Raw genomic sequence first — 12,711 nt, forward strand, 5'->3', positions numbered from 1 at the left:
GAAAACAGAGCATGCTATGATCAGGAATTTCCTGGAAGAGACCTGAGTAGTGGTAAATCAAGATAAGGTTATTGTGCTGCTAAGTTAAAGATTATGTCTGCCCTTTATAGATGAATACTTTGTTCTTTAAAGCAAAAAGAGATAAATAAGGCTGGTGACTTTCCTTAACTTTATTGTATTATAAATTTAAGAGTGTATGTGTATGTGCAGAATGCTTTATTGTTAGGGAATATAAGTTAGTAAGAAATCAACTAGGGTCACTGCATGCTGGAGAGAGCTACAGGAACCTCCTCTTTCAAGACATTCTGACTGCTAGTTTACCTCTGTGACTTTGGCCCGATCAAATCACGCAACACTTCCCCATCTCTGTCTCACTGAATCATAAAATGTGGGCAGCTCTAGCTCAAACACATCTGGAAGCCACTCACACCTCCCACTTCCACAGCCAGCCTTTGGTCCAGCCACCACCAATACCCACCTGGAGTGCTATAAGAACTAGCTCAAGTACCCCTGGTCTCACCCTTACCACAACTCTGTACTCCATTCAGCAAGCAAAGGGAACCTTTTAATATCTTAGTCAAATTACCTAGCCCTTCAAGCTTTCCCTTGCTCCTACCACCTTTGAATTAGAGACCCAAAATCTCAGACTGTCATTCACGTACTGATTCCTGCATGCCCCAACTTCCTGTTCTGCTTCCCTGCTCCTTATCACCACCAGGTATAACACAAATGTGTAATTCTCTAAACATCTGAGCCAAATCTCAAAAGCAAGCATTTGAACATTCTGGATCTTATGCCTGGGATCCTGTGATATCTCACCCCATTAGTTGTCAGAACCACTCCATATTAAAGCGACTGAATTGATACCCAAGGTCTTATAGAAGTACAGGATCTTTGGATTCATGGAAGGGAGAAGCAAAGGTGAAGAAACTCAGCATACCACTATTCCCTATACCAATATGCAGAAACCATCAGAATAACCGAAGTGGCTAAAAGCCTAAAACACACTCCACTCACCTGTGCAGAGGCCTTAAGCATTTCTGCCGCTACCACGGGACCCTGAATGAGGAGAAAGAAAAGTGAGCCACCATTGCAGGATTCTACAGGCTAAGCTCTGCCCCACACTGCAGCAAAGTAATCTAAGGTTAATATAAGTTCCTCAGACTTCAGTGCTTCTTCTTTGTGGCTCTATCTCTGGACAAGAACCTCCCTAAACCTCAGTGCCTTATGTGTAAAACAGGGATTAAAAGGGGCTCCTACCTCATAGAGCTCATATTGGCATCAAACATAAGTAGTAAATCCTATGTGGTAGCACTTACTTTCTATAGAACTAACAGTTTTGCCTATGTTTTTAGCTCATATGAAGTGGAAGGCTTTTGAAAATTTGGGTTTTTGGTGGCCGGGTACAGTGGTTCACGCCTGTAATCCTAGCATTCTGGGAGGCCGAGGTGGGTGCATTGCTTGAGCTCATGAGTTTGAGACTAGCCTGAGCAAAAGTGAGACCCTGTCCCTACTAAAAATAGAAAAACTGAGGCAAGAGGATCACTTGGGCCTGAGTTAGAGGTTGCTGTGAGCCATGATGCCACAGCACTCTACCCAGGGCAACAGCTTGAGACTCTGTCTCAAAAAGAAAAGAAAAGAAAAAAGAAAAAGGGCAGTGCCTGTGGCTCAAAGGAGTAGAGTGCCTGCCCCATATACCGGAGGTGGGTTCAAACATGGCCCCAGCCAAAAACTGCAAAAAAAAAGAAAGAAAGAAAAAAAAATTTTTTAAAGAGCTGCGATATATAAAACTGTCCACTGTAGGTGAATAGAGGTAAATTAGCATTCCAACAACTAATAAGCATATGCATAAATTTAACTTACTGATTACAGTAATCAGTAAGTTAATTGCCTACCTATATGTACATATTGATTGACTGATTGATTGATTTTTTTTGAGACAGAGTCTCACTATGTCACCCTTGGTAGAATGCCATGGCGTCACAGCTCACAGCAACCTCAAACTCTTGGGCTTAACCAATTCTCTTGCCTCAGCCTCTCAAGTAGCAGGGACTATAGGCACCCGCCACAAAGCCCAGCTATTTTTTGGTTAGAATTGTCATTGTTGTTTAGCAGGCCCGGACCGGGTTCGAACCCACCTGTGGCTGGTACCCTAACCCCTGAACTACAGGCTCCAAACCTATGTGACCATATTTAGAAGGATATTGTACTTATCGTACTGCTTCTTGGCCTTCTAGCTAAGATCAAGTGTAGAAAGATACTAGTTAGTGTTCATACATTCCTAAGTTAATAAGTTATAAGGAGGGGGGGGCTAAGTAGACAGGTCAGTTACTAGTCCCTTCAGCAACCAGGCCTGCCTGCTACATACGTTCTGAAGGGTGGTTATGGGGCCCCTGACTTCAATGGAGAGTAGAGAAAGCCATGTCCAGATCTGGCCTCAGTTGCTGTACAAGACTGGATGACATTTCCCTTGTTCCATAGAGAGTGGCCACGAGGGTCTGCTGAGTCTGCAGGTGTAGAATCTAAACCACTTCACACCACAGTCTCCACCCTAGGCCAGGTCCTTGTCCTGTCTATGCCTCCCTTTTACAGACATAGGCCAGAATCCTATCTTTGACAGGTCTACACCTTTCTAAAGGGAGTATGAGGCTTGTGGACCCACCCATGGTGTACCCTCCAAGTCTCAGTCTTCCCTTCTTTACCACATATCCTGTCCTATCTGAAATAACAACACTGAGACTTCTATATCCAATGTGATCCTCAGACCACGTCCTCATCCAGTCTACTCCTTTTAAACCTTTGAAAGATCCAAATCAGCTACCTTCCTTGACTTTTAGAACTTATGTCCACCTACCCATGTGATACCTCCATTTCGGGACAATTCTGAATCACCATGTCCAAAATCCAACCTGTGATTTTTCCCTGAAACCTGCTCCTTACGATGGCTTCCCGAACTCCATTCTTTCAGACTTTCAGGCAAAACACTAAGAGATGGACCTTCACTACCTACTTTTCCTCACAGACAGATTTGCCACAGAGTAAATCCTGTCACCTCTATCTTTGAAATCCACCCAGAATCTCATCACATCTCCTCTCCAGCCATCCCTATGGTCCAGTCCCTACCGTAATCCAAGTAGGGTCTACCGAAGGCCATAGGCTCTCCTCACTGGTTCCACCGCCGCCACTCAACATCGTGTTTTTCCCAACTTTAAACTTTCAACTCTAGGCATGATCTTTCCGTCCATTCTCTCTTCACAACCTTCCAGGCTTTCAGCTGCTGCCCTGCCATTCCAGGAGTGACTCCATTTGACTCCTCTGTTCCCTGAAGACACAAGACGGCCCAAGTTTTCCCAATGCCATTCCCTCTGTAGCACCTAGAAACCTCCCCATGTGCCGGTCCGGGACCGGAACTCTCTCCCACACTTCAACACACTGGCCGAACGTCCGGTACTTCTGGACGGCTCCGGCCCCAGCAGGGAACGGAGCAGGTGCCACCTTCCCCGAATCCCGGCTTCTGCACTCAAACGTGGAGTCGAGCACCGGACACAGCACCCACCTGAGTAGAGCTCATCGGGAACAGTTGAGCTGGGAGCCGCGGATGACCTGGATGGAAACGAAAGCACTGGCGTCTGCAGACCAACTCAGTCGAGCCTCACTAATGCTTCTGTGCACTCCGAATACCTGTTACCGTGCTTTTCCGTTCTGTCACGTCAGTCCCGGACCCAGCACCCTGGGACCCTAAAATCGGGAAACACACTTAAGCAGCCATAACAGCACCAATGGGCGTTAACAAAAGTCCTGCCCCCGTAATGAGCACGCACGTAAACGACCCTCTGCTAGGCTTTCATTGGCTCATCTCACTGCCTTCCGCAGGCCGCACTCTCCTCTGGGTAATGTAGTTCTCATGCCACAAGGCCTGTCTCTGTATAGTCACTCGTGGACTTTTTCGGGCTGAAAGCCAAGAAACGCCTTGTTATCTGCAAACAGGAAAAATTTGGCTTCTTCTTTTCGGCTTTAAATGCCTTTATTTCTCATGCTTCACTGCTCTGGCTAGAATTTCTAGTGCTATGTTAAATAGAAGTTGTAGAAGTAGGCATCTTTGTCTTACTCCAGTTTTTTTTTTTTTTTTGCAGTTTTTGGCGGAGGCTGGGTTTGAACCCGCCACCTCAGGCATATGGGGCCGGCGCCCTACTCCTTTGAGCCACGGGCGCCGCCCCTTACTCCAGTTTTTAAGAGGAAATGCTTTCAGCTTTTCCTCAATCAGTATGTTATCTTTGAATTTATCACACATAGCCTTTATAGTTTGTTGAAAGTTTTTTTAAAAGGAATACTGAATTTCATCAAATGCTTTTTCTGCATGTATTGAGATGACTATATGGTTTTTGACCTCATTGTATCAATGTGAGGTATTGCATATATTGAACCATCCTTGAATCCCTGGAATAGATCCATACAGATCAGGGTATATTATCATTTTGATACACTATTGGAGTTAGTTTTCTGGTATCTTATTTAGGATTTTTGCACCTATGTTCATTAGGGATATTGGCCTGTAGTTTTCTTTTGTTGTGGTGGTCTTTGGTTTTGAGATTAGGGAAAACTGGATAGCCACATGCAAAAATATAAAATGTAGATCCTTGCCTTATACTGTATCAAAAATGAACTAAGGTGGCTCAATGACCTAAATGTAAGACCGAAAATTTAAAACTCTTTTTAGAATTAAAACATAGGGAAAACAATTCATGACATTGGCTTTAATAATGATTTCTAGGATAAGGATCAAAAACACAAATAGTAATCCTAGCACCTTGGGAGGCTGAGGTGGGAGGACCCCTTGAGCTGAGGTGGAGACCAGCCTGAGCTCTACCTAAAATAGAAAAACTAGCCAGGCATTGTTGCAGGCACCTGTAGTCCCACCTACTCTAGAGGGAGGCTGAGGAAAGAGGATCTCTTGAGCTGAGATGGAGACTAGCCCGAGCTCTACCAAAAATAGAAAAACTAGCCAGGCATTGTTGCAGGCACCTGTAGTCCCACCTACTCTAGAGGGAGGCTGAGGCAAGAGAATCTCTTGAGCCCAAGAGTTTGAGGTTGCTGTGAGCTATGATACCACACAGCACTCTACCTGGAACAAGAGATTCTGTCTCAAAAAACAAACAAAACTTCCCCCCAAAACAAAACAGGTAATAGCAGTAACAAACAATAAACTGGATGACAATTGTCTTTTGGTATCTGTGGGGTATTGCTTCTAGGATATCCTGTGGATACGAAAATCTGATTAAATAAAAAGATTATAAAAAGACATAACATTTGCATATATCCCACCCACATGTTCTTATATGCTAAATCATCTCTAGATTATAACACCTAATATAACATGTTATGTAAACAATTGTTATACTGTATTGTTGAGGGAATGACAAGAAAAGCCTATACATGTTCTGTACAGATATAAACATACTTTTTCTTCTAAGTTATTTGTTTTTTAATTTTTTTCATTGAGACAGAATCTCACCTTGTTGCCCCCGGTAGAGTGCTGTGGCCTCATATCTCACAGCAAGCTCAAACTCCTGGGCTCAAGCAATTCTCTTGTCTCAGCCTCCAAAGAAGCTGAGACTATTGGCATTGGCCACAATGCCTGGCTAGTTTTTAGAGGCGGGGTCTCACTTTGGCTGAGGCAATCCACTGCCTTAGCCTCCGAGAGTGCTATGACCCTTAGTTATTTTGTTCTTCTATTAGTTATATACCTACATTTCCCAATATTCTTTATCCATGGTTAATTCAATCCATAGATACGGAACCCAAAGATATAAAGGGTCATCTGTACAATCAACAAAGCAAAACGATTATCACCAAAAAAAGAAAAGAACAACCTGTGGACTGGAGATAATTTAAATTATGTATTTGTAAAGGATTAATATCCAGCATAAAGAATTCTTTTTTTTTTTTTCCTAGAGACAGAGTCTCACTTTATCGCCCTTGGTAGAGTGCCATGGCGTCACACAGCTCACAGCAACCTCCAACTCCTGGGCTTAGGCAATTCTCTTGCCTCAGCCTCCTGAATAGCTGGGACTACAGGTGCCTGCCAAAATGCCCAGCTATTTTGTTGTTGCAATTTGGCCGGGACCAGGTTTGAACCTGCCACCCCCAGTATATGGGGCTGGTGCCCTACCCACTGAGCCATAGGTGTCGTCCCAGCATAAAGAATTCTTAACAACTCAAAAAAAGCAAAAATCCCATTTAAAAAAAACTTTTCAGAAGACTCAAATATTTTTCCAAATATACAAATGCTTAACAAACATATGAAAAGATGCTCAACATTAGACAGCACCTGTGGCTCAAAAGGGTAGGGTACTGGCCCCATATGCCGGAGGCGGTGGGTTCAAACTCAGCCCCGGCCAAAAAAAAAAAAAAGAAAAGAAAAAAGAAACAATGTTCCATATGATTAGCAAAATAAAAACCAGTGAAACTGTATCTCATACAGTAAGATAGCTGCTGTCCAAAAAACCCCAGAAAAACAAAAATCAACATGAGAAAACAAACACTGGTGATGAAGATGAAGTGTATAGATTGGAACTTTTGTGCACTGTTAAAAACATGCCAGTATGATGAAAAACAGTTCCTCAAAAGATCAAAAATACAAATACTATATAATTAACCATCTCCTTTTCTAGGAGGGAAAAGAACATAAAGCAGGGTCTTGAATAGATACTTGTATGCTCACCTTCATAGCAGCATTATTTCCAATAGCTAAAAGATGGAAGTGTCCACCATCTGTCAAGTGTCCATGGACAGATGAATGGATAAAGAAATGTAGTATTTATGTACAATATAAAATTATTTCACCTAAAAAGAAAGAAAATTCTGATACATGCTATGACATAAACAACCCTTAAAGACATTATCCTAATAAGCCAATCTCAAAAATACAAACACTCCATGAATCCACTTATATGAGGTACTAATCAGTGTAGAATTCATAATACAGAGTGTAGAACTGTAGTTGCCAAGAGCAGTAAGGGGAATGAAAGAGGTGTAATTTACTGGCTACAGAGTTTCACTTTTGCAAGTTGAGTTTTAAAAATAAGTTGCATAAATATGTAACTTTATATAACATCAGTGAAATATCCAATTTAAATTGTCAGTGGCAAAGTTTCTACATTGTGAAATCTCAGATATTTAATGGGGCTGGTGTTGTGCCCAAAGAACTCTCCACATTCAGGGAGCACATATGCCTCTCTTCTCTGTGGATTTTCTGGTGATGAACCAGGTGAGACTTTCGAATGAAGGCTTTCTGACACTCACTGCACTCATAAGGTCTTTCTCCACTGTGAATTTTCTGGTGCTCAACAAGTATATGTTTATGGCTAAACGCTTTCCCACATTCTCTGCACTCATAAGGCCTTTCTCCAGTGTGATTTCTCCAATGCTTAATAAGGTTGGAGTTGTACCGGAAGAATTTCCCACATTCACTGCACTCATAAGGCCTTTCTCCAGTGTGAACTCTCTGATGTCTAATGAGCCTGCAGTGGTACCTAAAGGATTTTCCACATTCGCTACATTTATAAGGTCTTTCTCCAGTGTGAATTCTCCAATGTTTAATGAGGCTGGAATTATACCTAAAGAATTCTCCACATATGTTGCACTCATAAGGCCTCTCTCCATTGTGAATTCTCTGATGTCTAATGAGTGTTGAGATATACCTAAAAAATTTCCCACATTCCCTGCACTTATAAGGCCTTTCTCCAGTGTGAACTCTCTGATGTTTAATGAGTGTGGAGCTGTCCATAAAGAATTTCCCACATTCCCTGCACTCATAAGGCCTTTCTCCAGTGTGAACTCTCTGATGTCTAACAAATGTAGAACTGTACCTGAAGAATTTCCCACATATGTCACATTCATAAGGCCTTTCTCCAGTGTGAACTCTCTTATGTCTCAAAAGTCTATAATTATACATAAATGATTTTCCACATTCTCTGCATTCGTAAGTCCTCTCACCATTGTGAACTGTCTGATGTTTCATGAAGTTGGCGCCATATCTAAAGAATTTCCCACATTTGTTGCACTCATAAGGCCTTTCTCTTTTGTGGATTTTCTGGTGTTCAATAAGTGTATGTTTGAAGGCAAAGCTTTTCCCACATGCACTGCACTTGTGATCATTTTGTTCAGTTAGAAAGAATTCTCTGTCCTCTGTATCCCTGAAGGGTTTCCACCCATTTTGAGGGGCCTGGTGCTGCAGAAAGCTAGAGGGAGCCAGCAAATCCTTCCCACCCTCGCTGCATGTGAAGGTCTTCTCTGCCATGTGAACTCTAGAGTTCTTTCCAAATGAAGGTCTCCAATAGTCTCCCTTTGTGGAAAGATTTCCTCCAATCTCCTGCTTCTGGTGCTGAAAAAGCTCTGACACAGAAATATACATCTCTTGTTCAGGAAGTATGTTACTGTGGTCAGCCTGGTAAAAAATGTCTTTCAAGAGTGGGTCACATGCCTTCCTGGGCTGAATCTTCTGGGAAGATACACAAGGCACTGGAGTTATGACCTGTGACAATACCACAGAAACACCTTGTTCTGAAGGTGCCTCTGCACCTGGGGTTTCTTGCCAACAACCTGAAAGCAGAGAAATACTAGTGAACTGCTTGTTAACTCTGGTGGGAGGAGGCAGCCCCAACACAAATGCCTGTCAGATACACCCATAAATAAGGCCATGGGATTGCTGACAGGCATGGACACTGGGGCCAGTGAGAAGAAGATCAGCTGTGCAGAGCTGGGGTCTGGAAAGCACCCATGATGGGAGAACCCTGATGATAGGTGAGGACACAAGAAAGGGGTGCAGTGTGGGGAAGAGAGGCAAGTCTCCAATTCACTCCACTGCAAATGGCTGTGGCTGCTGAGACTGGTGAGCAGTGTCGAAAAGAAGGCTGTGTCCAGACCCAAAGAAATCTGATGACAGAGAAGATGGTGTTAAAGGACTACTGAGGGACACAAGCAGACCTCATGACACTTAAATTATAGGTTGTACACTGGAGAGCACTGCAAAGGGAGCAGTGGAAGATAACAAGTGAGAGGAGTAGGCCATAGTAGTGGGGCTATGGGATGTGTGGGAGCAACCAGGGGCTAGAAATCAAACTAGAAATGACAATGAGGAAGAAAAAATAGAAATGGGGGCAGACAGGGGACCCTGCCATCGAACAATGTTGAGCACAGGACAGGTACCCAGTGTGATCTGAACCCAGTTCTGACATTACATTCTTTCCTATCTCCCAGGCAACAGGTCCATGTCCCTTTGAGCCTTTACTGCCAATACTGAAGTAAAATCCATCCTCTTAGATACTCAGAGTCCTTCCCATTGCCCAAGGTAAAAATGTCTGGGACATAGAAAAGGTCAACCCTAGGGAAAGTACAGGGAAAGAGAGTAGATAGCACATCCTAGAGAAATCCACTCTGTGACACCCCACATCCTGTAATCATAAGAACTTCACAGAAAAGTCCTATAAAATCAAGCCAGAGGGCTCAGCGCCTGTAACATACTGGTTATGGTGCTGGATACATGCACCATGGCTGGTGGGTTCCAACCCAGCCTGGGCCTGCTAAACAGTGATAACCACAACAAAAACTAAATAGCTGGGCATTGTGGCAGGCTCCTGTAGTCCCAGCTACTTGGGAGGCTGAGGCAAGAGAACTGCTTAAGCCCAAGATTTTGAGGTTGTTGTGAGCTGTGATGCCATAGCACACTACTGAAAGTGACATAGTGTGACTCTGTCTCAAAAAAAAAAGAAGAAAGAAAAAAATCAAGCCAAGGCGGCGCCAGTGGCTCAAAGGAGTAGGGCACTAGCCCCATACACTGGAGGTGGTGGGTTCAAACCCAGCCCCGGCCAAAAACTGCAAAAAAAAAAAATCAAGCCAGAGGTCTCCAAATAGTGACAAGGTCAGTTCTTGAAATTCCTGGCACACAAAGCCAGCAGTTCAGTAAGAACAAGGGACAACCTACGATACAGAGGTTTCACACAAGAGTACCCAGGCTAGGGACACAAGACCCAGAGAAATCCACTGCATATAACACCCCAAATTTTATAGTCACAAGAATTTCACAGAACAATCTTGTAGAATTAATCCAGTGGTCCATAAAATTAGTGACCTGGTCATGCCTGAAATTCCTGCCACTGGAAGGTACCTGTGACAACAAGGGGAGAACCTAGAACATGAAGACTGCATGCATTTGAGCAGAGCAACTAGACCAGGATATATAAGGCTGGTGGGAACTCCATGCCAACTCCAAGATTTCTGACTCCTGAGCCATTTCTTGTGAGCCTCAGAGCAGCAAAGAAGGGAGCTGGGAGGTAAGGGGAGTACAGAGCACACAGCCCACCTCTGGCTCTCACAGCACATGGACCAGGAAACCAGGAAAGGAAGCAAAGCCCACGGTCTGACTGTGGGACAGGCACAGCTGCACTTAGGTATATAAAAGGAGGGAGACATGGCCCGACCCAGGACACTGAGTGGGTGAGAGAGCCTTACCTAGTGAAGACAGAAGCGCCATGTTCTCCAGCATCACATCTCGGTACAGTGACCTCTGAGCCTCATCAAGATGCCCCCACTCCTCCTGGGAGAAATATATGGCCACATCCTCAAAGACCACATGGCCCTGCCAAGATTGGGACAGTTCAAAACAGTACCTAATAGTTAATTTGTTTTCCTTCCCTTGTCATCTAGAACCCATATTCTGAACCACCTCCTTATCTAACTTTCTCAGAACAAGACAGTATCTCCTTTGTCTTACACTGACCCAAAGATAGGGACCACATCTAGTGACAACCCCTGCCTCCCCCAAAGTGGGCTGAAATTATTCAAACTGCTGGGTTTCAGCTGGTCACTCTGCACAACTTTGTCTTTCCTGCAGAAACCTTAACAAAGCCATGGTCCAAGCTGTCTCCTTGCTCCTGCTTTCTACCCCTTGACCAACTCAGATGCTTCAACAGTGATGTGGCTTCTCCTAGGAGAGATGTAAGGAATAAATCTTTCTATGTTACTGGTCTGTCCCTGTCGTCATTCTCACATCCATAAATTAAAACCCCCTAGGCACAATCAGTACTCTATATCTTTCTGTAGGATCTCAGTCACTCTCCCCCCAACTTCCCTATACTGGGAGGAGATACTGGGTCCTGCTGGCATAGATACCTTTTCTCTCCACATATCCAAGGAGATACTGAGTGCTGATGGCATAGGTACCTTTTCTCTCCATACTTCCAGCTCACAGACTAAACAGGTTCTCTGAGTCCCCAGACCTTGGCCTCCCAGAAAACCAAACACGGATTCATCTTTCTCCCTAAGCACCCACTGGCAGGAACTGGGGCATCCACTCACTCCTTCTGCCTGCACATCACCCTTTCGAAGGTGCTTCCATCACATCTCTAGACTCTACAGTAATGCATTTCCACAGACACCTCCTGGCCCACATCACAGGCATTTCCTTCACCTCAAAACAGGACACTCTGCCTATGGAAACCAGGTGGTCCATGGAAAATATATCCAGCATCCAATTCAGCCCCTGTCCTACCCCAAAACAACAAAGTACCCTTGTGCCAGGGGTAGCCCAAAGGCCTAATGAAAAGGTCTCCATATCTGTCCCTTTCTCACTTCACACTAAGCCACCCAAACCATGTGAGGGCTTCATGAGGTACTCTTGGCCATCTACTGCTTCTACATTATACATTCTGTTTCATAAGCAGTGAGGACAATTACTCTCCACAGAAACTTCAAAGCCCAGCTGCACTGGGAGTCACTTACACCTCCACGTTTACCGCACCCTTGGCAATTCTCCCAATTCATCACATTTTCCTCCTTACCATTCTTATCATGTCTACTCTCTCCTCAGACCTTCTCAATTTTACATCCCACCATCTAGAACATACTCATTCCTGTAAACATCTTGGTCTCTCATCTGTCTTGTGACTCCTCCACCACCATCTGGGTGCTGCAGTAGAGAATCTGGTTCCACCATAACCTAGAAATGCCACCTTCTATGTTTGATCCATGGCTTCAATGAAGTCCATACAAGAGCAGCTATGATGTGTTTGTCTCCAAACTGAACTCCTCTACAGGGGTCTCTGGAACATTCATGACATGGACATAAAGTGACTCCTCATTCTCTCTAAAGATTCCTCGTAGTGGAACTTCCCACATCTTAACTGATGGAGCATCTGTTTTGTAAATAAGAAAAAACATCCCTAATTGCTCTTCCATCTCCCTCCCAGCTACACACTCTCCAAGTCATATGTAGATAGCTCTAATTAAAAATTCAACCCAAAGCCAATCACTCCTCTCACCTCCACAGACACCACTCTTGTCTAGCCTCCACCAACATCCACCTGATCTGATTCAAGAAATCCCCACGGGTCCCCTGCCTTTACCTTTACCTCCACTGTGAAGTCAGGGGGAGGCTCTTAAATCAGGACCAATCACTGCCTTCTTCTGTCTCAAATCTTCCTTATATCACACCATGCTCCAATTACAGGACTAGAACCTCAGGCTGTCACCCCACGCCTGGTGTCTGTGTGTGTCTAGCCAACTCTCTCTCTGTTCCCCATTCCTACCAGACATGAGACTTGTAGATCCCTGAAAATCACAGTTCAGTCTTATATCCAAGTATTGAAACAATCTGAACCCTGTGCCTAGGACATTCTGACACATCTTCCTATACTAATTCTCTTTTTTTTTTTT

The 12,711-nt window shown here is 44.0% G+C and overlaps 1 protein-coding gene and 1 pseudogene across 1 annotated transcript in view; both read right to left on the reverse strand.

Moving 5' to 3' along the window:
• LOC111727038 overlaps positions 1 to 3,764 on the reverse strand; it is a 13,100-nt pseudogene extending 9,336 nt beyond the window's left edge.
• A 3,286-nt stretch (positions 3,765 to 7,050) lies between these two features.
• The window catches only part of LOC100951166 (zinc finger protein 548-like), a 6,829-nt gene continuing 1,168 nt past the window's right edge, over positions 7,051 to 12,711 (reverse strand). Inside the window, exons 4-5 of the mRNA XM_012808635.2 lie at positions 10,510 to 10,636; positions 7,051 to 8,601 (exon numbers count right to left, since the gene is read on the reverse strand). Coding sequence (XP_012664089.2) covers positions 7,169 to 8,601; positions 10,510 to 10,636 — 1,560 coding nt within the window. The 3' untranslated portion in view covers positions 7,051 to 7,168. The remainder of the gene's footprint in view (positions 8,602 to 10,509; positions 10,637 to 12,711) is intronic.

The sequence above is a fragment of the Otolemur garnettii genome, unplaced genomic scaffold (assembly GCF_000181295.1).
Source record: "Otolemur garnettii isolate 467f Iridium unplaced genomic scaffold, OtoGar3 scaffold00091, whole genome shotgun sequence".
Taxonomy (NCBI): Eukaryota; Metazoa; Chordata; class Mammalia; order Primates; family Galagidae; genus Otolemur; species Otolemur garnettii.